Consider the following 25,030-nt stretch of genomic DNA (forward strand, 5'->3'; position numbering starts at 1 on the left):
TCGAGGGGGAGGGGCGTGCCGGCGGGGGCGGGGCTGGTTGATAAGCTTCCACAGGGGTGGGGGCAGGAGAGAGCTGGGCTTGTGGGGGGCAGGCGTGGCTGGTCCCCTCTGCTAAGCAGGGTCTGACCTGGTTGGCATTTGGGTGGGGGGCTATGTGTGTGAGCCTCCCCCCTGTCAGATATCCCCCTTTGCCAAGCAGGGTCCACCCTGGTTTATTATTATTATTATTAATTTATTCTATTTCTGTACCGCCCTTCCAAAAATGGTTCACGGCAGTTTACACAGTTTACATTTGAATGGGGGACTATGTGTGTGAACCTCCCTGTCAGATATCCCCCTTTGCCAAGCAGGGTCCACCTTGGTTTACATTTGGATGGGGGGCTATGTGTGTGAGCCTCCCTGTCAGATATCCCCCTTTGCCAAGCAGGGTCTGCCCTGGTTTGCATTTGGATGGAGGCTATGTGTGTAAGTCTCCCTGTCAGATATTCTCTTTGCTAAGCATGGTCAGCCCTGGTTTGCATTTGAATGGGGGGGCTATGTGTGTGAGCCTCCCTATAAGATATCCCCCTTTGCCAAGCAGGGTCCACCCTGATTTGCATTTGGATGGGAGACTATGTGGGTGAGCCTTCCTGTCAGAGATTCCCCCTGAGGGGACAGAGCCACTCTGGGAAGAGCACCTGGCTGCTTGCAGGCAGAAGGCTCCAAGTTCCCTCCCTGGCAGCATCTCCAAGTCAGGGCTGAGCGAGACTCCTGCCGCCTGCAGCCTGGTTGTGTGAAAACATTTTTGTTTCCTCTCCTTTGGTCTTGTCCCTAGGATACTGAATCGTGCCCCACCCCACGCCCCACATGCTGATTTCCCCCTCATTCTCTGCCTTGCCCTTCTTCCTGCTGAGGAGAAGAGAGTCAAGGTGCACCTCAAAGGCTGGACTTCACCCCCCACATTGAGGGAGAAGGTGCAAGATCAGCAGAGATGCTGGGGCAGAGATATGCCAAGCAAGGGGAACCGGGGACATTGAACAGAAGGGGAAGGAGCAATGGTGCGGGGGAAGAAGGAAGCCGCAGAAGAGTACACAGGAAAGAGATGCAGGCGGCTGGGCGGGGGGGGGGGGACGGAGGGGGGCGGAGATACAGCGTCCTGACACTGCAGCCCTCCCCACTTGTTTTGCTATGTCTTTTCCTCTCGTGTTGTCCAAAGTCGATGTGTCCAGCTAGTTTTGGAAGGTGCTGAGGCTTTCAAAAACAGGTGTACGCTGCAAAAACGAGGCCTGTGCAATTTTCACACAGGGCAAGGTACCTACCTGTAAATGTCCTCCCCCCACACTAAAGGAAAAGGTTACAAGTGCAATGGACGATCCAGAGCAACAAAGAGAGAAACTGAAGGAGAAAGAAGGGAACAAACATATGACGGGGAGGCCAGAAATGATAGAAAACACATTGTCTGTTTGTTTGAGTGTATTGATAAAAGGCAGCGTGTTTTCCTTTATAGGCTAGGATACTTTACAGGACTGCGGGGGGGGGGAAATAGGTCTCTCTAATGTCAGGATTTTGGAATCTAAAGTAGGAAAAGAGGTAACCACAACAGGCAGAGGAAAGCAGATCAGTGACTGTGTATCAGTTTTGTGACTACACTCTGTAGCATGTAAACTTAGCTTTCCTTCCATTGAGTATTTGGGGTAACCAAAGGGCAGGGGGAGGGAAAGGTTTTTGAAATGGGATAATGTGACAGATTTGCTGCTGGAAGGATAAAGATATTTATTTCTTATTTATATTTTAATACCGTGCTTTCCTAAGACCCCAGGGTGGTGAACAACAGGTCAAAAACAATAACAAAACAGAAACATCCTCAATAAGATAGATAGACACCATTCCAACCTAAAAAGAGAGCAGGAGACAACTCACTGGCTGAAAGTCTGGATTATATATATATATATATATATATATATATATATATATATATATATATACACAATTATTTATTACATTTGTATCCCGCTCTTCCTCCAAGGAGCCCAGAGCAGCGTACTACATACTTAGGTTTCTCCTCACAACAACCCTGTAAAGTAGGTTAGGCTGAGAAAGAAGTGACCAGCCCAGAGTCACCCAGTAAGTCTCATGGCTGGATGGGGAGTTGAACTTGGGTTTCCCGGTCTAACCACTACATGTTGACATATATACAACACATATATATGTTGTATATGTGTGTGTAATATATATGTGTGTGTGATATATATAAAAGAGATATATGTGGAGGGGTGTAAAAGATGAGTCAAAGTATATGTAAAAAGAGGGATACGTGTATAATAGGAAGAAGGATGAATAGACTTGGGTATTCTAGAAAAATAGGATCAAACAGTGAAAAAGAGAGAAAGACAATGAATTGTCTATTAAAATGTCTTATGTTAACCCGAGGAACTGCCTGCCACAAGGTCCCACAGAGAGAACAATATCGGAGCGCGGACCAGGCACTTGGGGCTGAGGCAGAAATCTCTTGATTCCTTGTTGGGGGAACTTAGCATCATAAATCTGACCCGGTTCCGCAGAGGTCGGTGACATTGCACAAGTGAAGAGCTGGAGTAGGCTCATGTCAGTGAATGGATATTCTCTCCCCCTCACCCCAAACCCGGGCAGTGTGGCACCCCGTTCTTCTAGAGTGAACTGAGCATCCCTGCCTGGAAAGCGCTTGCAAGTCGGGCTTCGTGCAGTCCTGCTCAGACTTGGCGAGCATGGAACCGGAGGATGGCGAGGCAACGAGTGGCGTGTGAATCTGCAAGAGCGTGGGAAGAGGAGCGAGATGACGCGCGGGTCCCCCCAACGGGATCCGTTTCTGTGGATGGAGGTTGCTGCGGGCTCCAGAGCGGATTGGGAGGCGAGGGGAGGAGGAGGGCTGGAAGAGCTCAGTCCAAGGATTAACCCCCGCCCCGGGTCCGCCAGCGGCAACCGGTTCAGCAGAAGCAGCAGCACATGAGCCACTGAGAGAGAAAACACACGCGAGCAGCAGCGAGAAAGCGATTGCTCAGCTGGGCTGCGAAGAGAAATCTGCTCCGAAACAGGCAACCGGGCGAGTCATCAGCCTAAAGAAGAGCAAAGAAGCTGGATCCGGGCAAACGATGCCCCGTGCATAGATCCTGAACCAGGACGAAGATCTAGGGGGATCTTCGGAGAAGAGTCAGAGATCTGGGTGGGAAAGCCCTATTTACAAAACCAAACCAAACCCAACCCAACCCGGCGTGATCGCAGGGAAGGCAACTCTGAGAGTAGAGGTGTGTGTGTGGGAGCTGCACGAACAAGATCAAACCAGTCGGTTTCCCCTGCGTTGTTTGTGTTGGCCTCCTCCGCTTCTGGGGAAACTTCACCGAAGAGGAGACAGCAGCAAAGCAAACCTGAAAGGACAAGTCAGGGAGCGGGGATTCATTCCACCCCATCGCCTCCTGGGATCTCCGAGCCCTACGTTGGCTGGTACTAGGAGGACTCAGTGCCAGAGGAGGTCAGCTTGGTCCCACAACCAAAGGCAGGCTGGTTCTAGCCGGAGGCAGGCACCCAAACCAAAGTGTGGTGGTTGAGAGACCCACTCAGTCCTAAGAAGGTGGGTGTTGGGACCAAAGCAAGTCCAGCACCTTTTTGGCTCTAGAACCTAGGGGAAGGAGGAGACCAAAGCAGCTTGGTTCTGGAGGAGAGAGACTAGTGTTGGCTGCCATCTGGATCCGGGACTGGGACACCTTGACCCCCAAGGGACAAGCCCAGCATCAGGACAGTTGCAGAGGCAGAAGCCAGAGGCCCCCAAGTGTACTGGTGGTGGAGCCAGACTGGAAAGAGAGAGACCCTCCTTCAGCTTCTCGGAGATATAATTTGGAGCGGAGAAGCTCCAATAAGCATCCAAGCCCCTAACGGGAGCAGCAGGCACAGACCCAGCCCAGGACCCCCAGCGGCTTCGAGGAGAGCCACCCAGAACCACTGGCAGGGTTCTTTGGGGGCAGACACCCGTCACTCAGGGCTGCCTAGTTCAATCCCCTGGAGAGGCAGACCATCATGGAGGACGGAGCGCGTCACCGTGGTGGTTCTGAGAAGGGCTCAGCAGACCCAGACAAATCAGGAGGAGGAGGAGGAGGAGGAGGCGTTGCACTCAAGAAAGAAATTGGGCTGCTGAGCGCCTGTGGCATTATTGTGGGTGAGTGTGGGGATTCTGGTGGGAGGCTCTTCTCCCTGTTTCCTGTGCATTGGACAACAATGTTCCCTCCTATTGACCCAGCACTGGGTGATGTTTAGGGCTGAGAGAGATTCCTGCCTGCAGCCTTAGAGCAGCCGCTGCCAGTCTGCGTAGACAATACTGAGCTAGATGGACCGATGGTCTGACTCAGTATATGGCAGCCTCCTATGTGCCTGTGTTGCCACAATCCCCAGACAGCCAGGGGTTTGGATCCTCCTCTACCTTTCCTGTACCCAGGATCAGCGCTGTGGCCCACCATGACTAGTGTACTCTCTTCGGGAGGAAGGAATGAGGGGTTTTAAAAAAACCCTTCCATTTATTTGCCCCCCTCTCCAATTCTTCTAGCCATCACTTCATTTTGTGACTGCTCTCCTTTCCCTCATTTCTATAAATACCTTAGAGCTGTGAGCTCTCATCAGGGATTGGATTAGAGGAGTAATTCTTTCCCTCCCTGAAGCAGTTCCTTCCACTCCTGCTTGTGTAACCATCTGAACCCCTGCTCTTGTTCGGCCCTCTTCTGGGGGCAAAACCTCCGATCCCTGGCCAAATCCCAGCTCATTTGGCTGTATTACTCCACCCAAAAGCCATCTCCATTTTGGGGACTTCCTTACATTGCAGGGTATAATGTGCTGCGAGGGAGCGGGGCCTTCGGGCCAACTAAGCAAGGATGCCAGCCTACACAGCCGCGTCAGTCCAGAGAGGCTGCAAATGCACAGCAGATAAGAGGAGTTCTCTAAACGTGCCGCCGCCCCATGCCCCAAGCAGCTGGTTCTTGGAGCTGGGCAAGCAATTGCTTCCTTCGGTTGTCCCGGGCGGGGGTGGGGAGCTGCATGTCGGTTTGAGGAGAAGAGGGGTCCTGCTCTGAAGCCGAGGGCTCCCTGGCCCAGGAGGCTCTGGGTTCAAGGCCGTGCAGCAGCAGGGCCACACTGCAGGAGCAAAGCAGACTCAGCATTTAGTGGCTGGAGTTTGTTTTCCACTCCAGTGCAGCCGGCGCGCCGACTCTTGGAGCATGTTTGTTCCAGGTCCATCAATCCTCCCCATTCCAGATGGTTTTGTTTTAGCAGGTGCCAGGAGACCGCTGAACAAACACAGAAAGGGGAAAGGGGAGGAGGTGCTTTGAGAGTCAGACAGAGGAGACCCCTTGCTTGCCTCTGTGCTGGATCTCTCCGGCCCGCCGCCTGTGTGCCCCTCGTAGAATTATGCTGCACTGAAAAGTCTTTAACCACACTCTCGGTCAGCGGTAGGCCGCCTTGGCTCGCCAGCTGTGGCTCAACTACAACTCCCATCATCCCCAGCCAGCCACAATGTGTCGGTTAAAGACCTTTTCAGTACAGCATGGTGACGAAAGACCTTTCAGTTCAGCACAGTCCTCTTTTCTCTCCGTAGTAGGGTGACCAGATAAGAGCACACCTTTATTTCCAACTTTCCTCACCTCTTGGGTGAACACAGGGAGCTGCCTTATACTGAGTCAGACTGCTGGTCCGTCTTGTTCAGTATTGTCAACACTGACTGGCAGCAGCTCTCAAGGCTTCAAACAGGAGTCCTTGCCATCCCTACTTGGCGATGCCAGGGATTAAAGTGGGACCTTCTGCGTGCAAAGCATGAGCGCTCCCACGGAACTACAGCGCCACACCTCCTTGAGATGGGTGGTGTGTGCGTGTGAGAAAGACTATAAAGTCCTGTTGAGGCAGATCCTCCCCACAGTGCCACATGCACCACTTTATTTTACCTCTCCTTCCATACGTTTAGTCTGCCCCACACTTTCCCCTTGCCCTCTCTGGCTTACCAACCCCAAAGCCATCCCCCCTTTCAAATTTTCAAGTCTTTACGCAGAATTTCCTGGTTTTACTAGCCTGTTGCTGTGCAGCCTCACCCTGCCCTGTAGCTGGTACTCCCAGCCTCACCCCTGTGCAATCCCTTGGCTCAATTTCATAGCTGCAGAGTTTTAATTTCCGTAATGTAATATCGTACAGATATCTTCTGCCAGAGAGAGAGAGAGGGAGAGAATATGCAAAGATGAAAAGCTGGCCCTATTCACACATTGTATTCAATGCACATACAATGCAGCCAGTGTGGTGTAGTGGTTAGAGTGCTGGACTAGGAGTGGGGAGGCCCGAGTTCAAATCCCCATTCAGCCATGAAACTAGCTGGGTGACTCTGGGCCAGTCACTCCTCTCTCAGCCTTACCTACTTCACAGGGTTGTTGTGAGGAGAAACTGTAGTACACGGCTCTGGGCTCCTTGGTGGAAGAGCGGGATATAAAATGTTTTAAAAATAAATAAATAAATAAAAAGTGGTAACCAAGATAAAATAGTGAGGCTACCTAACCCACACTTTGATCCTCTGGTCTGCAATATCCAGGCTTGCCTTGGGCCATGTAAATTTGGAAGAGATATGCCACAGCCCTTCAGCATGTGGAATGAAGGCAAGACCGCACAGTCCCCAACTGAAAGTGTGTCTGAGAGTAACCCAGTGGAAGGTCCAGAGTCACTAACAGCCAAGTTTCTGAGCAAGCAGCTGCAACCCCTGCAGACGTAAGAGTTGTGATCTGCATCTGGGTGTTATACAGCTCCAGTTAGGCCACCTCCATCTAGAAAGAGATGGTTACACCCTGATACTGAAGACATCTGCTTAGAACCAGTCCTTGCTTCTGATGCGAAAGTCAACATGAGTTGACTTCAAATGGAATTAAAAATCTTGAATGGGTTAGGTGTCCAGATTGAGCCTCACTATCTTATCTTGAAAAACTGCATTGAAGCAGAATCTGATGAGTCGTGATCAGGCCACACAATCATTCACAAGACTGAATGCTTGTGATATCATTAATAAAGTAATATAATTAATGAAATTAATATCATTAATTTCAGTTCAGTTCACATTCTATGCAGGTATGGGGCCTTAGCACGCATGCTAAATGGCTTTTTAGGTTGATTTTGTTTGTATTGAACGGTTGTTGTGTTATTGAACTGGTTTTGTGGTAGCAAGCATGAATGGTCCCCTTTGCTAAGCAGGGTCTACCCTGGTGTGCATTCAAATGGGCAACTGCATGCGTGAGCACTGCAAGATATTCCCCTTAGGGAATGGGGCTGCTCTGGGAAGAGCATCTGCATGCTTGCATGCAGAAGGTTCCAAGTTCCCTCCATGGCATCTCCAGATAGAGTTGAGAGATACTCCTGCCTGCAACCTTGGAGAAGCCACTGCCAGTCTGTGTAGACCACTATTGTCTAGATATTGGTAGACCAATTGGCCTGACTAGAATAACTAGATGGACCAATGGTCTGACTTGGTAGAAGTCCAAAAAAAATGTCACCAACCCTTTCAACCCCTGTTCAAAAGAGAAAAACGTTAAACTGCTCTATCGAAACCATTTTCCAATGGATCTTCACCAAATTTGCAGAGGAGGTGTCCCTTGTCACCTAGTGAATGTGTGCTGATGGCTAAGCAGATCGGACAGATGGTTTTGATTTTATAAGCAATAGAATATTCAGGGCTCATAATGGTGGAAAGTTGAAAACACTCTCCAGATTAACTATGCTGGCCTGACTGTGCAGTATAATTAACAAACCAAATTGATTGATTAAAATGTTGTCTGTGACAACATTTCCACTTTGAACAGTTTATAAGCACAACGCAAACATTGGATTTGGTTTTGTACTAAAGCATAGAGTGTGATTAGGAGCTGAGCTAATGAGTTCCCCAGTTGATGGTATGTGAAGAAGCTGACATTTAAATATCATCCTAACTTAACCTTTCTCCTTAGATACAGGGGGTAATTCCTCTCCCAGTGGCAATGTCTGTAGCAGGGCTGCCTGTACAACTTTGGCACTTCAGCTGTTGTTGGACTACAACTCCCATCATCCCCAGCCACAGTGGCCAACAGTCAGGGATGATGGAGTTATAGTACGATGACAGCTGAAGAGTAGCCTTGGTCTATCATGCACAATGGAAGCAGTGGAAGCATTTCCCCCCAAGGCAAACAGCATCTGTGGCGACCAGGACTGGGGCCATAGAAGGGGATAATCTTAAAGCTTCCCTGTCCCCTGCCACAGTCCCAGTCTGGACTGGGTCTCTCTGTATGTGCTAATTGACACCAGAAAAAACAAACATACCAGGTCCTGCAATGTGATTAAAGGCACGTCCAGTTTGGCCCTTAAACTCTGGCAAGTCCAGCCGATGCCCCCATGTTGATTGCACTGGAGGAGGTGTGTCTGCCTGCCTTCTCCCTCTCTCTTCTTTCACCATTACTAATCCCTGTGCCCCTCTTTGTTCCTTCTCCAGGTAACATCATTGGATCAGGGATCTTTGTGTCCCCGAAGGGCGTGCTGGAGAATGCCGGCTCTGTCGGGCTGGCACTCATCGTCTGGATTGTAACTGGCCTTATCACCGCCGTGGGGGCGCTCTGCTATGCGGAACTGGGAGTCACGATCCCCAAATCTGGAGGCGACTATTCCTATGTCAAGGACATATTTGGGGGACTGGCTGGGTAAGTGGGGAAGGCTGGGGAAGGGGTACACGAGATGTATATGGTAGATTGGACTGGTGACGTTGGACTGGGCAGTGGGGTGGGGAATGAAGGGGATGAGGTCAGAAGAAAGAGTGGTAGACCTCTTTCACACCTCTCTCTCTCTCTCTCAAGGTTTCTGCGGTTATGGATTGCAGTGCTGGTGATCTACCCCACCAATCAGGCCGTCATTGCCCTCACCTTCTCAAACTATGTCCTGCAGCCGCTCTTCCCCACCTGCCTTCCCCCTGAAACTGGACTGCGGCTGCTGGCTGGAGTTTGTCTTTGTAAGTACCAACCCAGCATGTACACACTTCATCAGCAATGTTGTCCTCCAGCCACTCAGGTTGGGTTGGTTCCCAATTGACGGCAGTTTTGCGGCGGCTTAGGGCAGAAGCGCCTGCTTGAAAGACTGGCCGCCTCTAGTGCCGGGCCATGTGGTGAGGGGATTGTTATGGTGCCCTCACAAATGGAATAGCCATGTGAAGAAGGAGATCTCTTGACACAAGGCTTGCAGTTGTGCCACTGTGGGTTTGGCAACCCTACTACGGATGGTTACTCAAATCTGCCTAAAGATCCTGGGGTTATGTTACAGTTGGTTTAGGCAGCAGCAGAGCTGCCATGTAAGGGTACATAAGAACAGTCCTCCTGGATCAGGCCCAAGGCCCATCTAGTCTAGCATCCTGCTTCACACAGTGGCCCACCAGATGCCTCTGAGAAGCCCACAGGCAAGAGGTGAGGGCATGCCCTCTCTCCTGCTGTTGCTCCCCTGCAACTGGTATTCGGAGGCATCTTGCTTCTGAGGCTGGAGGTGGCCTATAGCCACCAGACTAATACCCACTGATAGACCTGTCCTCCATGATCTTGTCCAAGCCCCTTTTAAAGCCATCCAAGAAAGTGGCCATCACCACATCCAGTGGCAGAAAATTCCATCGATTAATTATGCACTGTGTGAAAAAGTATTTCCTTTTGTTGGCCCTAAATTTCCTGGCCTTCAGTTTCATGGGATGGCCCCTAGTGTTGTGAGAGAGGGAGAAAATATTTTCTCTGTCCACTCTCTCTACTCCATGCATAATTTTATACACTTCTATTATGTCTCCCCTAGTTGCCTCTTTTCCAGACGAAAAAGCACCAGATGCTTTAGACTTGCCTCATAAGGAAGGTGCTCCAGGCCCCTGATCAACTTAGTTGTCCTCTTCTACATCTTTTCCAGTTCTGTAATGTCCATCTTAAGATACGGTGACTAGAACTGAACGCAGTATACAAATGTGGCCACACCATAGATTTGTATAAGGGCATTATACTATTAGCATTTTTATTTTCAATCCCTTTCTAATGATGCCTAGCATGGAATTGGCCTTTTTCACACCCGCTGCACACGGTGTCAACACTTTCAACAAGCTGTCCACCATGACCCCAAGATCTGGTCAGTCACTGACACTTCAGACTCCATCAGCGTATATGTGAAATTGGGGTTTTTGCCCCCAAATGCATCACTTTACACTTGCGTACATTAAACCGTATTTGCCATTTTGTCATCCACTCAACCAGTTTGGAGAGATCCCTTTGGAGCTCCTCATAATCTGTTTTGGATTTCTCTATCCTAAATACTTTAGTGTCACCTTCAAATTTGGCCATTTTGCTCCTTACCCCAACTTCTAGATCATTTATGAATAAGTTAAAGAGCACTGCTCCCAGTACAGATCCCTGGGGGACCCCACTTCTTTCTTCCCTCCATTGTGAAAACTGTCCATTTATTCCTACCCCCTGTTTCCTGTCCTTCAACCAGTTACCAGACCACACATGAACCTGTCCCCTTCTCCCATGACTGCCAAGTTTACTCAAGTGGGTTTACTCCCCACTTTGGTGGAGAACTTTGTCAAAAGCCTTTTGGAAGTCCAAATATACTGTGTCAACATCATCATCATCATCAACAACAAATATTTTTATACTGCTTTTCAACAAAAGTTTCCAAAGCTGTTTACGTAGAGAAATAATACATACATACATACGATGGATTCCTGTTCCCAAAGGGCTCACAATCTAAAAAGGAAACATAAGATAGACACCAGCAACAGGTGAATATGACCAGTTGCTCTCCCCCTGCTAAATAAAGATCACCTTTACCCACATGCCCGTTGACACTCTCATAGAGACTCTCATTAACCAAAAGGTTAACCACTCTCATTAACCACTCTCATTAACCAAAAGGTTAATGAGGCAAGACTGGCCCTTGCAGAAGCCATGCTGGTTCTCCTTCAGCAAGGCCTGTTCTTCTATACGCTTAACAATTTTGTCCTTAAGTAGGCTTTCCATCGATTTATCCGGCACCAAAGTTAAGCTGACCGGCCTGTAATTTCCCGGATCCCCCCTGAGTCTCTTTTTGAAAATCAGCGTTATATTAGCTGCTTTCCAAATCCCTCCTCAGGTGCTTCAAACCATGGGGTGATTATTCCTCAGGAGAACCTGTGTCACACAGTCAGGTCATGCTCTTAACATATAGAGTGACCATGGCTATAAGCAATAGAATTTTATGTCCTATATAATAAAGGAGCCTCTTTGAATCTCTGCTTGGGCCATGAAGCTCACTAGTTGACCTTAAGGGCCAGTTGCTCTCTCTCAGCCTCACCTACCTTGCAGAGTTGCTGTAAGGATAAAATGGGTTGACCCCATCCATGTATGCTGCCATGAGCTCATAGGAAGCTGCCTTATACCAAGTCAGACCATTGGTCCATCTACTCCATATTGTCTTTACTAGGACTGCACAACTTTAGTCACCCAGCTGTTGTTGGACCACAACTCCCATCATCCATAGCAACAGTGACCAGTATTCAGGGAGTTGTAGTCCAGCAACAACTGGGCAGCCAAAGTGGCGCAACCATGGTCTACACACTGACTGGCAGCGGCTCTTCGCGGTTTCAAGCATGGGTCTTTCCCAGCCCTACCTGGAGTTGCTGCCAGGGACTGAACCTGGGAACCTTCCGCATTCAAAGCAAATTCTCTACCACTGAGCTACGGTCTCATCCCTGTCTTTGGAGGAAAGGGTGGGATATTAATTTAAAAAATAAAATAAAAATTAACACATTTTTATACCGCCCAAAACACAAGTTCTCTGGGCAGTTTACAAGACAATTTTTAAAAAAAACCAATAAAAAGATTAACACATTTCAACAATTAAAATTTAAAACATTAAAACTATTAAGACACAATTAAAACAATATCTAATTAAAAGCCCGGGTAAACAAATGCATCTTGACTGCCCTTTTAAAAGTTGTAAGAGATGAGGAGGCTCTTATTTCAGCAGGAAGTGTGTCCCAAAGCCTCGGGGTAGCAATGGAGAAGGCCCGTCTCTGAGTAGCTACCAGACGAGCCAGTGGCAACTACAGACAAACCTCTCCAGATGATCTCAATGGGCAGTGTGGTTCATAGCAAAGAAGACGTTCTCCTAAATACCCAGGGCCCAAGCTGTTTAGGGTTTTATAGCTTACAAAACCTTGTACTTTGCCCGGAAACTTATCAGCAGCCAGTGTAGATCTTTTAATACAGGAGTGATATGATCTCTCCGAGATGACCCAGGGACCAACCTTGCTGCTCAGGGGCGTAACTAGGTTGGAGTGGGCCCTGAGACAAGATTCTTAAATGGGCCCCCCCGCCGAGAAATTTTTTAATAATAATAATAATAATAATTAATAATAATAATTCAATTTCTATACCGCCCTTCCAAAAATGGCTCAGGGCGGTTTACAAAGAGAAAAAGGTGCTTCTTTGCCCAGTTAGCAGGGGACTTTTATTCTCACATTTCTGTCCTCATTCAAAACATACAAAAAACAGATGTACAAAATTGAGCAAATGAGAAGACACTAGAAACACTAATTATTAAAATGGGCCCCTTGCTGCAGATTAGCAAAGGAGACTTTCAACCATGCAGGGTGAGCCTATGTTTGTTTTCTCAGAATTCTGAACCAATTCAGTAAAGTTTGATTCCAGAAGGTTTTTCACAAGAGGCTTTTAAAGCCCTTTAACACACCTCTCCTCTGGAATGGAGTTGCTGTATTCACATGTTGGCCAGATTTACCCTAAGGGGAAAAAATATAAAAACACCACACATGCGTCACAGTTCTCACTCATGTCTCAGTTCTCACTCAGACCTGGGTTGCAAAACAACTTGAACATAAGTGTATTTATGAATGAATGAATTAATTAATTAATTAATACATAAATAAATTTGTTCCAGAAGTTTTTGTAATTTCCTGCCATGAAACAAGCCACTTATAGGACTTTTTAGAGGGTTTTTTTTAAGCCAGCAAATTTTCCAATCAGTTTTAAATTAAATATTCAGAGACTTCTCAGCCTCCCCCCCCACATCAAAGCCCTATGGCAAGCAGATCCCTATATAGGGGGTGGGGGGAGTGTAACCACACAAAGGAATTCATATTCTACCTGGCAAAGGCTGCGCTGTCTGGCCTGGGAAGAGGGTCTGCTGCAGAGAGCTGTAGTGGCCACTCTGACTGCCAGCCTTCTTCCTGGGGCTTGCCAGCCTACTCGAATTCAGGCTTCACGGAGGCCTACACGGAGGCCTCCCTGGAAGCCCCGCCCACCCGCCGATCAGCTGAGAGGCGCCAGGGAGAAAAGCAGCTTGCCTGCTGCTTGGATTGCCGACCAGGATGACAAGCAGGAGAAGGGCAAACAGGGCAAGTGGCTGAAGGGTCTTGGGGCTGGGCAGGGGGCAATGGGGAGTCATGTGAGGTGTCTCTGGGGGGCCCCTCAAGGCAGTGGGGCCCCCAGACGACTGCCTCCCCCTGCCTAATGGTAGTTACGCCCCTGTTGCTGCTGCATTCTGGACTAACTGGAGTTTCTGGACTACGTACAAAGGCAGCCCCACATAGAGCACATTGCGGTAGTCAAGGTGTGTGGCCAAAATAATAAATGTGTGGCCAAACTAATAGTGGGCAACTTCCAGACTAACTTAGTCATGACTCAATCTCTTTGAAAACAGTGGGACAAGTCACTCCTGACTAACTTGTCCAATTGATTTCTGTGTATCTATCTATCTATCTAGTACATTTGTATACCGCCCCATACAAAAAAGTCCCTGGGTAGTTCACAGTATAAAAACCACGATGCTTAGTCAATAACGCTTCAATGATGCTTAGTCATGCCTAACTAGTTTGGATGTTGCCCAATATGTATTTAGTCTGCACGCCAAAAACACAAATTCCTTTGTCTTAAAAGAGGTGAGGGGAGATGTTTGTGTGATCTATTTTTACCTGTGTTGGTAACATCGTTTCAGGTATCGCGAGATGTAAAACAAATCCCAACAAAATACTAAAATATGGGGTGGGGTTGCAAGTTAATACTGAATGGGCGTAACTATAATAGGGCAAGGGGAGACAGTTGTCTGGGGGCCTACTGCCTTGGAGGGGGGCCCAGAGGCAAGTCACATGACTGACTCCCCCAACCGTGTACCCGCCCAGGCTTCCTTCAGTTGTATTCATCCTCCGAAACTGATGTGAGTGTTAAGACCTGGAGCTACCAGCACAGCAGGTCTTTCTCTAGTACCGTTGATAACTATGCTTTTTGTTACCACTATTCAGCCTCATTTAAGATTTATTTACTTCATGAGCTGAGCTTCAGTGACTGGGGTGGGGTGCATTTTAAAATCTTGCCTCGGGGCCCACTACAACCTTGCTACGCCCCCGTAGTAGACTTTTGTACTTGCTGGGTATCTCCCTCCATCAGTCTGAAAGGGTAGCTATAGCAGCTATGATTGATTGATTGATGATTGATTAAGTGCTGTCAAGTCGGTGTCGACTCTTAGCAGCGTCATAGCTAGATTCCGTCCAGGATGATCTGTCTCCAACTTGACCTTTAAGGGCTCTCAGTGGTGCATTCATTGCTGTCGTCATCGAGTCCATCCACCTTGCTGCTGGTCGTCTTCTTCTTCTCTTGCCTTCAACTTTCCCCAGCATTACAGACTTCTCAAGGGAGCTGGGTCTTTGCATAATGTGTCCAAAGTATGATAGTTTGAGCCTGGTCATTTGTGCCTCGAGTGAAAATCTATATAATTATTTCTTTTAGCCGCCCACCGTGGGGATGCGTGTCTTCAGGGTGGAACTCTTGCGTGGAACTCTCGCAACACACTGCGAGAGTTCCCGGCAAAGACGGGAGCAAGGACGGAGAAATTGGGGCCCAATTGGGAAGGAGCCGCACGAGGGAAGCGGTGGGCCCGGACGTGGTGGCATGGCAGCGGCCCTGGCCCTGGCGATGAGGTCGTGGTGGGCCTGGCCGCGGTGGCGAGGCGGCGGCGGTGGTTTCGGGCCCGGCTGAGGTGGCGAGGTGGCGGTGGGGTGAGGAGGCAGCTGGGTCACCAGGAAGAGGAAACGGCCCAGGAGGGGACGGGCCAGCTTTAAAGCTGGCCAGAAACCACGGGGGAGGGGAGAGGACTAGCCCAGGCGGGAAACGCCGGCCCCAAATACCGCACAGATGTTCTGTGTGGGGTCGGCTAGTTCTGGATTGATTTGTTTGTTTGTTTTCCTGGCTGTCCATGGTCTCCTCTGAAGTCTTCTCCAGCACCGAAGTTCAAAAGCGCCAATGCTTTTTCTCTCTTGCTTTTTGCTATAGCTTGAGGCAAGGTCTGACTGGGAGAGCCGTCAGAGATTTCTTGAGATGCACAATGCCCCTCTCCTCTCCATAATTAACTAAGGGCCATCTCTAAATGGGACAGGGAGCGGGCCCTGGAAGTTCCAGGAGTGCCAAGCACCAGGAGAGACATCTCCTGTGACCCCTTTGAGACATCTATTCAATCCTCTCTCCATCCATCCAGCCATCCCTGCCCAGCCTGTTTCTCTCTCTGATTGTCTGCATAGTTGCCCCAATTTTAGTAAGGGGTGAGTGAGTGGGCACCAGTTCTGTTCCCAGGATGAACTCCAATGATGCTCTGGAGGGGTAATCCTTGCTGAGGTTATTTCAGGATATCAAATGCTGGGAAGATCAAGCCTGAACTGGTTTTCTTCCTTCCTTTCCAGCCCCACGGCAGGAGCGGGGAAAAGATGAGGGACAGCCAGGGAGGGGGTTTGGCGGAGCTGCTTATGCAAGCCAGCTGCTGCCGCTCAGCAAGGGTTGAGCAATCAAGTCAAAGCCGGTTACTCAGCGCTGAGTAGGCAGAAAAGAGAGAGAGAGAGGAGAGCGAATATGTGTGTGTGGAACAGAGGCAGAACTCCATACCCCAACACCCGGCAAAAGAGGAACCTCTTACTGCTGGGCTCTCTGCCTTGAAGACTAGTGTTAGAAAATGGAGAAAGGCTAGCACTGAACTAGTGCAGAACAGCCACGAGAAGGGGGTGGCTGCGAGGAGAGAGAAATGGGAGCCCCTTGGACTGTGAGCTTCTGGCTAAAGCTGGTCAAGAGAGACGGAACTGGGAAAGCAACGGAGAAACATAAGCACTAGCAGGAAAACTGGCTGCAGAGTTACGGCTCATAGTTCATCAGCGGGACGTAGTCCTTGGCTTGGATGGGATCCTTGTAGGCTGCTGGCTGTGGCCTGTACCTTGTGAAACAAGCCTGAATCGGTCTTATCTTTGCTGTGCTGTGGTTTCTGCTTCGTATCTTCCCGCTGATGCAAGAGCCACCTAGAAGTGGTCAGAATGTTGTTTTCCCGTACCAGCCCCGGCTTGGTGGCCATGGCATAGCCTGGATTCATTTGTAGGGGCTGTAAGGAGGAAGCAGGGGTGCTGTAAGGGTGCCACTGCTGGTCACTGACCTCTCCGAACCGAGTGCTGGGTCTATTTTGAGGTCAGAAAGGTGGTGGTGGTGGGGTGGCTGGTTTAGATGGGTCCCTGGAACAGTCTGTGCTAAAGATTTAGCAACAGCCCCAAGCCACACCCTCCTCCTCCTCCAGCAACATCTCCTAGAACAGTGCCTGAAAGGATCCCAGGGAATCTGAGCCTCACTGGCCCTGCTCCAGTCCTGCTGGGTGCCTGAAATACTGAGAAAACCAGGGAACTTCCAGGAGTCTAATCTCTGAGTCGGAACAGACCGGAGTAACAAATATCCCTGTGATGTTGGGAAGCTGGCTCTCTGGCTTGCCACTCTGTTGAATCTTCATTCCAGGATTAGTTTGATGTTATTCCTCCCCACACAGCACCCTCTCCCCCGCCCCCCCCGCAATGCCCCATGGATCCCAGATCCACCCACTGTACTTTTCCACTGTATTGAAACTTTATCCAGCCCTAAACTATTCTTGGGATCTCACCGCCAAATCTAGCCCTCAGAGGGAAATCTATACTCGGCCAGGGATCCACACAAGCAGACCTGCAGCCTCATGGGCAACCTTTAACTGGAGAGACGACGATTGCACACTTGGCCTTACTCACTTCCTGGTCTCTGTTGTTGGTCCTCCCGTCATATGCTAGTGATCTCATGATGTTGAGTGCTAACAGAAGCCAGCCTTCCTCAACCCCCTTATGCTCCACGGACTCAGATATTTCGGGTACATACTCAAAAGCGACTGCAGTTTTTCCTACATAGTGATGATCCCTGTACTGGAAACAGTTCATGAATGAAGTGGACTTCAGAGGCAGACACCTACCACCTCCTCCTCCACTCCCCCAGCTCTCCTGTCCCTACTACCCATCCTCACCAGCAAGCAGATTTTCTGTTGAGTTCCAAGTTTCCTGTTTTGAGCCTCTCTGACTTGAACTTGATTGTGCAAAAGGGATGCTGAGGCAGCAGGGAAGTTCCCATTTCCTCTTGCTCCGTCGGGTTTGGGGCAGCACTGTTAACTCTCCCTTTACCCCACAAAAAAAGAAAAGAAAAAAGCACAGAGGACGCAGTGGGAAGTGCATGAATGAGGGTGCCGTGATACCTCCCGCAATGTTGGAGATCAGGAGAAGTAGTAAATAACAGCATCAAACATGAAATATCCGCATAATACCAGGGCATGTTAGGGAGGGATTGTCAATCTTGCGTCTCCAGATGTTAGAGTACCATTCCCATGATGGCGGAAGATGATGGGAGTAGTAGTCCAACAACATCTGGGGACTCAAGAATGAGAACTCCCGCTTTAGAGAGCCAGCGTGGTGTAGTGGTTAGAGTGTTGGACTAGGACCGGGGAGACCTGAGTTCAAATCCCCATTCAGCCATGAGACTTGCTGGGTGACTCTGGGCCAGTCACTTCTCTCTCTGCCTAGCCTACTTCACAGGGTTGTTGTGAAGAGAAAACTTAAGTATGTAGTACACCGCTTTGGGCTCCTTGGAGGAAGAATGGGATAGAAAATGTAGTAGTAGTAGTAATAATAATAATAATAATAATAATAATTTAGGGGTCCCCAGTGTAATGTGTGGTGTCCTTATCACACACCACACAAACTGCTGAGCTGTCTCTAGGGCTCATGGGTGTGTGGGGTGGGAGTTGCTTACCTGAGAAAGCACCAGCTGCGTATATGAGCAATAACCGGAGCAATAACCATTGTGGTGCAGTGATTAGAGTGTTGGACTAGGACCAGGGAGATCCGAGTTCAGATCTCCATTCAGCCATGAAACTCACTGGGTGACTCTGGGCCAGCCACTGATCTCTCAGCCTAACCTACCTTGCAGGGTTGCTGTGAGGATAAACATCACCATGTACAGTGCTCTGGGCTCCTTGGAGGAAGAGTGGGATATAAATGTGAAAACCAGACCTGTTACGAGCTGTGTTCAGAGCAGATATCTGAAGAACAGTCTTGTTCTCCATATATTAGTGACAACTTTAGGTTGAAATGGACGGCTCGTTGTCAAGTTGATATTTTTGGGTGAAGTTTAATGTGTGCAGCCCCTGGACACCAGGCGGGTGTGGGGCTTGTCCCCCCCAACCCATTTAAACTTCACAACCCTCTGCTGGGGTGTTTTTGCAGGCTAACAAGACAGCTGCTTGTTTATGGTAGCCTGAGGGAGAATGTAAGGGCCCAGCCATGCTTTGGCGGAGTTGCTCTGCTTACTGGGCAGACAGGCGGCACAAACGTTTGCATCTGCAAGCAGTCCTTTCTGCCCGTGCTTCAGTATGCTTCTGTAGCAGTGTGCACTGGGTGAGAAGGAATTCTGTGTGCGAGAAGGAATTCTCCGCATATGCCGGTTAGACATTCTGCATTTAGCCTTTGGATATTGTCACCACTCTGCTTAGAAGGCATGATAACTCTCTGGGCAGGGCAGGGCAAAGATCTCTGCTTTGTCTTCCCCTGTTATCTCAACTTTGCTCTGGCTGGAAAGAGTGGGGGGGAAGAGGTTTCTGTCTGCGCTGCCTCTCTCTCTCTCTCTCTTGCTATCTCTCTCTCTCTCTCAGGTAAGCCTTGTTTGTATGGTGTTGGGTTACCAGGGGCCAGTGCCTGTTTGTGCAGACGGGATGTTTTTGGTGCTGCAGCCAGGCTGAGAGCCAAAAAGGCCATACATAGCCTTTCCCCTCCCTCTGCTGCTTGTTTTTCATTCCCTCCTACGTCATTAGACCCTTGCTGCTTGCCTTCCCTTATATTGCAGTATATGGATTTAGCCCCAGGGTACAATCTCAAAAGGCAGGTCACTTGGGGGGGGGGGGCTGGCTGGCCCCCTTCAAAGAAGGTGAATCAGAGACCACCACGGAGAGAGAAGGGAGTCCCTGTGATCACCTGTGCCTTTGAAAACAGATCTCACTCAATCTCTTTGCCCTCAAACAGGCTTTCATTTTATACCCTCTTGCTGTTGTGGGAGAAAAATGCCGCCTTGTGAGAGACATAATGGAAGAGATGCAAACAAACGGGGCTGTGATCACAATCTGAACCAGAAGCAAAGGAGATTGTGGCTGCCCTGCATCAGAAAAGAGACCTTGTTTTCTGCTGCAGAAGGTGCCATCTGAGTTCCAGCATAAACACACACACACCCCAACACACACACACTGCTCCTGGCATTCTGTTGTCCAGATGTTGTGTTCTGCACTGCAGGGATGGAAAAATTGGCCTTGACTGAGAGTTTGGGCCTGAGAGAGAAGGGAGAAGTTGACAGCCCCTCCTCTCCCCCCCCCCCAGCCCCACTGACTTTCCCACTTTCCCACAGTGCTGCTGACTTGGGTGAACTGTGCCAGTGTGCGCTGGGCCACACGTGTCCAGGATGTCTTCACGGCAGGAAAACTGCTGGCGCTGGGACTTATCATCATCATGGGAATTGTGCAGATTTGCAAAGGTGAGCCTCAGTCTGGTCTGCAAAAGAAGTGGGGGGGGGGGCGTGGGGGGGGCAGGGCACGTTGCCTGCTCAGCACACTGCACCTTCCCCTCCACCCAAAGGGAACAAGCGTCTGGGTTTTTACCCAGGGATGTGGGAGACATTCCTCAGTAAGCAGATTTAGAGGGCGGATTGGTTTCCATAGTTTCCTATCCCAGTCTGAACTGGAACAAGCTGATCCAGGGAAAGGGGGTAGAGAACAGCCCACCGCCTGCATTGCTAACAAGCGCTCTCATTCTCTCTCTCTCTCTGCCCTTGATTTCTCTCCTGCACAGGGGAATACTTCTGGCTGGAGCCAAAGCATGCCTTTGAGTTCTTCCAGACACCAGATGTGGGGCTGGTGGCCCTGGCCTTCTTACAGGGCTCCTTTGCCTATGGGGGCTGGAACTTCCTCAACTACGTCACAGAGGAGCTGGTCGACCCTTACAAGTGAGTCAGGGCCCCAAACGCCCCCTGATGGTGGCCGAAGCGGCAGACCCACCTGGAGGCTTATCCCCCCTCTTTCCCCTCATCTTTCTCTCCTCACAGGAACCTGCCACGGGCCATCTTCATCTCCATTCCCCTGGTCACCTTTGTCTACGTCTTCGCCAATGTGGCCTATGTCACTGCCATGTCACCCCAAGAGTTGCTAGCCTCCAACGCTGTTGCAGTGGTGAGGCCCTGTCTGTCCCACTGTGTGTGGAATCCCTCCCCCTGGTCCCAAATGGGGATGCCGCTAACCTCATGATCTCTCCTTTGTTCCCTTCCCCACAGACATTTGGGGAGAAACTGTTGGGGGTCATGGCCTGGATCATGCCCATCTCTGTTGCCCTCTCCACCTTCGGAGGAGTCAATGGATCCCTCTTCACTTCCTCCAGGTGAGTCAACCCGTCAGACCACCCTCATCCACACGTTCCGTGTTCTGAAACCCACCGTTATCAATGGCCCTAGCAGAGAATAATTCATCGTCATCCAGTGCTCCTCTGGGTCTTCCTATTGCTCTCACCCAGGCCATTTTATACCTCGACACCTTAAGAAGGATGGGGAAGCTAAAATGACCCTTCTGCTCTTTGAGCTTTGGCCACCCTTTCCTAAGGCACGATCTCTAAGCCCTGCTGGATGTGTGGAGCTGACATCGACACCTTCCCCACTGCTGGTCAGGGTGGGGGCGAGGATCTTTCACCGGTCCGCTAGTGTTTCTGATATTCCCCCTCTTCTCCTCCCCAACAGACTCTTTTTCGCTGGAGCCCGGGAGGGCCACCTCCCCAGCGTCCTGGCCATGATCCACGTGCGACGCTGCACTCCCATCCCTGCCCTGCTCTTCACTGTGAGCCATTAAGTGCAGGGGTTGTGATTTGGGACCGTTAGGGGACATGTGGGATGAGGGGAGGATATCTGTCCGAAAAGGTTCCGGTGAGGTGATCCCCGGGTTGTGACCGAGGCCCCCGGCAAGGGCACTTTCAAGGGAACTGTCAGGATTCGTGGGTGGATGACGCCAGCTTGGCGGACTCTGGGGCTTGGATGAGTCCTGAAAAACTGACATAATTCTTCTTGCTCTCTGGCAGTGCCTTTCAACACTGCTTATGCTGGTGACGAGTGATATTTACACCCTGATCAACTACGTGGGTTTCATCAACTACCTCTTCTACGGAGTGACTGTGGCTGGGCAGGTTGTACTACGCTGGCAGGAACCTCACCGGTCCCGTCCCATCAAGGTGAGAAACCCCTGCCTCACGGATCCGGCCTTGTCATCTTCTTACACCAGTGACCCGCCCGCTATTCCCTTAGGGCCAGGCTTCCTGCAGAGTGGGCTGACTTAAATCAAAGCCAATCACATCCATATTTAAATCTCCAAGGGCCAATTAAAACAACTGATTTAAATAGCTTCCTGCTTGCTAATCCGTCTCTTGTCTGAGTTAGTATGCATACCAGTTTTTTGTTACCCTTGTACTGTCATGGAGCACAATTAAAAACATTTGGTCATGGAACTCACACGCCTTTTGCGTATGACATCCAGACGAATGCTGCTCGTGCGCAACCAGCAAAGTGTCGCAAGATGGCCGCGTCATGGCACCAAGTCACAGAGAGGCTCAAAGTTCCGCACATGCGCTCCTGCACAGAAGTTCTTTGAAAAACACAGGAGGAAGAGGTTTCGGAGCAGGAGGCATGCCTCCGCCTTGTTGCTGAAGCGCAAACACATTTGCATTTGTGCAGCACTAGTCTGGAACAGGAGCTCCTGATGTAGCACATCATGTTGGTGCCAGCACAGTGTTAGTCTAGATGCTGGCCAGAATGTACATCTGTGTCAGGGGACTTTGTGAAATGAAGGGTCTCTGTGGGGTTCTCTCCATGTATATAATGTATGAAAAAGCACTAAGTAAGATCACTTGAAGGACCAGAACTTTCCGGAAGGAAAGGCTGGTTGTCACTTGAGCAGAACAGTCTTTCACCAGGAAACCGAAAGTTAATTCCCTGTGCTCCTGTGGTCTAAGCGTGGATTGTGTTTATTATTATTTGTACAATAATAAATACAATCCGTGACCTGTTGTGCCCTGTTTATAATGCTTGACCACAAGAATCACTGACTTTTGCCCCTACTTCCTTCTTTTCCATAGAAAAGCAAGCTTTCCTTGATAGAGTTTGATAGAGGGTCATGGATTCAGTTTGAGAAGACTGAGTGTAGACTTCAATATATGTATTATACTCAAATCATTTTAAAAGCAAGCTGTTTTAAAGGAACACTTAAAATAACTTTTAAAAATCTGATAAAAATAAAATCCTGATTTTTAATTCTAAAAAACAAACCAACCCTTCATCAGCATTACCTGCCTTAGTTTCCTGCATGACCCCACCCTTCACAAGGACTAAGACATATTCACACTGACCCCTACCTAGCTTTCCCCTTGCGCGGCAAGGTCATCATCGCCTGCCCTCCCAACCTCTTTCCATCCTGTATCCTTTTTCCTGGTGCTCCTGCCTGGACCCAGCCCATCTCTCTCCTCCCCAGGTGAGCCTGTTCTTCCCCATCATTTACCTGCTGTTCTGGGCCTTCCTGCTGGTGTTCAGCCTGTGGTCGGAACCCGTGGTGTGTGGCATTGGCCTGGCCATCATGCTGACGGGCGTGCCTGTCTACTTCCTGGGGGTGCACTGGGAGCACAAGCCCCCTGCCTTCCACTCTTTCGTGGGTAAGTCTGGGGCAGATGGAGGGAAGCGGGATGGGAGTGTGGCGGGTGTGCTGAGGCAGCAGGCTCACTTCCCCCGCTCACCGGCTCACCTCCGTCTTCCTCCAGATGCTGTGACTCGAGCAGGGCAGAAGCTTTGCGTGGTCGTGTACCCCCAGATGGATGCCGGCGGAGAGCCTGCAAAGACACCAAACCTCAGCAAAGACACCAAAGAGCAGCTGGAGCTGATGTGTGCGACGGACGACCTCAACAGCCCTGAGAACTGAGCTCACGCTGGCCGGGGTAGCCAAAACAACCAGACATGGACTGGACAGGGCTCGCTGGCTGGGGCCGAGGTCAACGGGAGGCCCCCAACCCCGACGGCCAGTGCTGCCTCTCTACCGCCTACAGCACCCTGTGTTGGGACTGGAACAGCTGGGCGTGCCCTACTAGACGTCCCCGTCCCCACCCCGCGCCCCGATCAGTCTCCCCCCACCAGCTTCCAGCGGTAAACCCTTGCTGGGACTGGAGTCTCCACACCCACCATTCCCTCCTCACTCCCTGCAGTGCTTTCTGCTGGGGATGGATGTATCAACGGGAGCTGTCCTCACCGTCCACAACCCCACACCCACTGGCCTTAGGCACCTGCTGGAAGGGGCTCCTCGTTGCCTTATATTGCTGGGAATACTCTCTTTGGGTTTGAACCTCATCTGGGGGAAAGGGTCCTCCCCCGCGGTTTTGTGTCCTTGTATTTTTCACATCTCTCTCTCTCTCTCTGTTTTTTTTTTTTTTTTAATGTAATAAATTAAGCTCCACTTGCCATCCCCGTAGCCTTAAATCCCTGATTACCGGATGCTGAAATTTCATCCAGTTTACATACTTTTCTGCATCATAGTCTCCAGTTTTCCATTGGAACTATATGGCAGAGATTGGCAAAGCTGGGATTGCCAAGGGATGTACTATCTTGGCACTACGAAGATATTGTACTGCTCCTGCGGAAGCTGCAAATCTCCACTCCATTTTTTTTTTTTTTTAATAAACTTTCTTTACTTTCAGACATGTGTCTAAAATGTAGCCAGAGGACCATTACAAACACACAAGGCCAAACTACATGTCTAATGTAACAGGCAACTTGGCCCTAAGAATGAATGAGAGACAGATCTCTCAGTTATCCCTTGAAATCTTGCAAAAGATCTTGCAAAAAAAAATTTCTTCAATAGATGCAGGGAGGCCCCGAACAAAAATGGGAGCATGATCGGGTTGGGGTATATTTAACCCTTTCCACTCACCCCCCAACCCAAACAAAATTGCCCCCTCTAACTGTTATTTGCCTTGGAGGTGTGAGTACACTATCACTTTAAGAAAGTGGGACATGAATATCACAGGTGGTGAACTGCTCTTAGCACCAAACACACAAGGCCATTGTGGCTGAGGATGATGGGAGTTGTAGGCCGACAACATCTGGTGACCCAAAGTTGAGAGCGTGCTCCATAGTCTGTTTCCTTACCTCAGGGCTCCACCTGCTGGTGCCAAAAGACACTGCAAGGCTATACTAGTCTCTAACAGGGCCTCTGCAAGCAGCCACAGTCTCTGGGTGTTTTAAGAACATCAGAACAAGGCCCATCTAGTTTCACACAGTGGCCCACCAGATGCCGCTGGAAGCCACAGGCAGGAGTTGAGGGCATGCCTTCTCTCCTGCTGTGACTCCCCTGCAACTGGTCTGGTACTCAGAGGCATCCTGCCTTTGAGGCTGGAGGTGGCCTATAGCCCTCTGACTAGTAGCCGTCGAAAGAGCTCTCCTCCATGAAGTTATCCAAACCCCTCTTAAAGCTATCCAGGTTGTTGGCTGTCACCACATCCTGTGGGAGAGAATTCCACAAGTGGATTATGCGTTGTGTAAAAAAGTACTTCCGTTTGTTGGCCCTAGATTTCCTGGCAATCAATTTCATGGGATGGCCCCTA

At 49.8% G+C, this 25,030-nt stretch overlaps 2 protein-coding genes across 4 annotated transcripts in view; one reads left to right on the plus strand and one right to left on the minus strand.

Annotated features, from left to right (window-relative positions):
* Nucleotides 1-13,236, minus strand: part of RNF212B (ring finger protein 212B) — a 28,429-nt gene extending 15,193 nt beyond the window's left edge. Inside the window, exon 1 of the mRNA XM_053266622.1 lies at nucleotides 13,146-13,236. The gene's annotated coding sequence lies outside the window, so the exon portion shown is untranslated. The remainder of the gene's footprint in view (nucleotides 1-13,145) is intronic.
* On the plus strand, nucleotides 67-24,123 carry SLC7A8 (solute carrier family 7 member 8). 3 transcript variants are annotated; one of them, XM_053266592.1, is made up of 11 exons: nucleotides 67-465; nucleotides 8,483-8,687; nucleotides 8,841-8,992; nucleotides 19,764-19,889; nucleotides 20,204-20,357; nucleotides 20,457-20,580; nucleotides 20,682-20,785; nucleotides 21,138-21,234; nucleotides 21,473-21,622; nucleotides 22,915-23,092; nucleotides 23,198-24,123. In XM_053266592.1, exons 1-11 carry the CDS (start codon nucleotides 297-299, stop codon nucleotides 23,353-23,355), a joined length of 1,617 nt encoding a protein of 538 aa, XP_053122567.1. In that variant the 5' UTR covers nucleotides 67-296; the 3' UTR covers nucleotides 23,356-24,123. The 3 variants fall into 3 exon arrangements, with proteins under 3 accessions (XP_053122567.1, XP_053122568.1, XP_053122569.1); XM_053266593.1 differs by lacking the exon at nucleotides 67-465 and adding an exon at nucleotides 2,354-4,165; XM_053266594.1 differs by lacking the exons at nucleotides 67-465; nucleotides 8,483-8,687; nucleotides 8,841-8,992 and adding an exon at nucleotides 15,777-17,193.
* The last annotated feature ends 907 nt before the right edge of the window (nucleotides 24,124-25,030 follow it).

The sequence above is a fragment of the Hemicordylus capensis genome, chromosome 6 (genome assembly GCF_027244095.1).
Source record: "Hemicordylus capensis ecotype Gifberg chromosome 6, rHemCap1.1.pri, whole genome shotgun sequence".
NCBI lineage: Eukaryota > Metazoa > Chordata > Lepidosauria > Squamata > Cordylidae > Hemicordylus > Hemicordylus capensis.

Excerpts from the sequence above, each read along its gene's own strand:
- SLC7A8 (XM_053266592.1), top strand. The coding sequence starts at position 297 with ATGGGGGACTATGTGTGTGAACCTCCCTGTCAGATATCCCCCTTTGCC. Across the intron at positions 8,688-8,840 it reads ATATTTGGGGGACTGGCTGG|GTTTCTGCGGTTATGGATTG; the intron begins GTAAGTGGGGAA and ends CTCTCTCTCAAG. Across the intron at positions 23,093-23,197 it reads TGCCTTCCACTCTTTCGTGG|ATGCTGTGACTCGAGCAGGG; the intron begins GTAAGTCTGGGG and ends GTCTTCCTCCAG.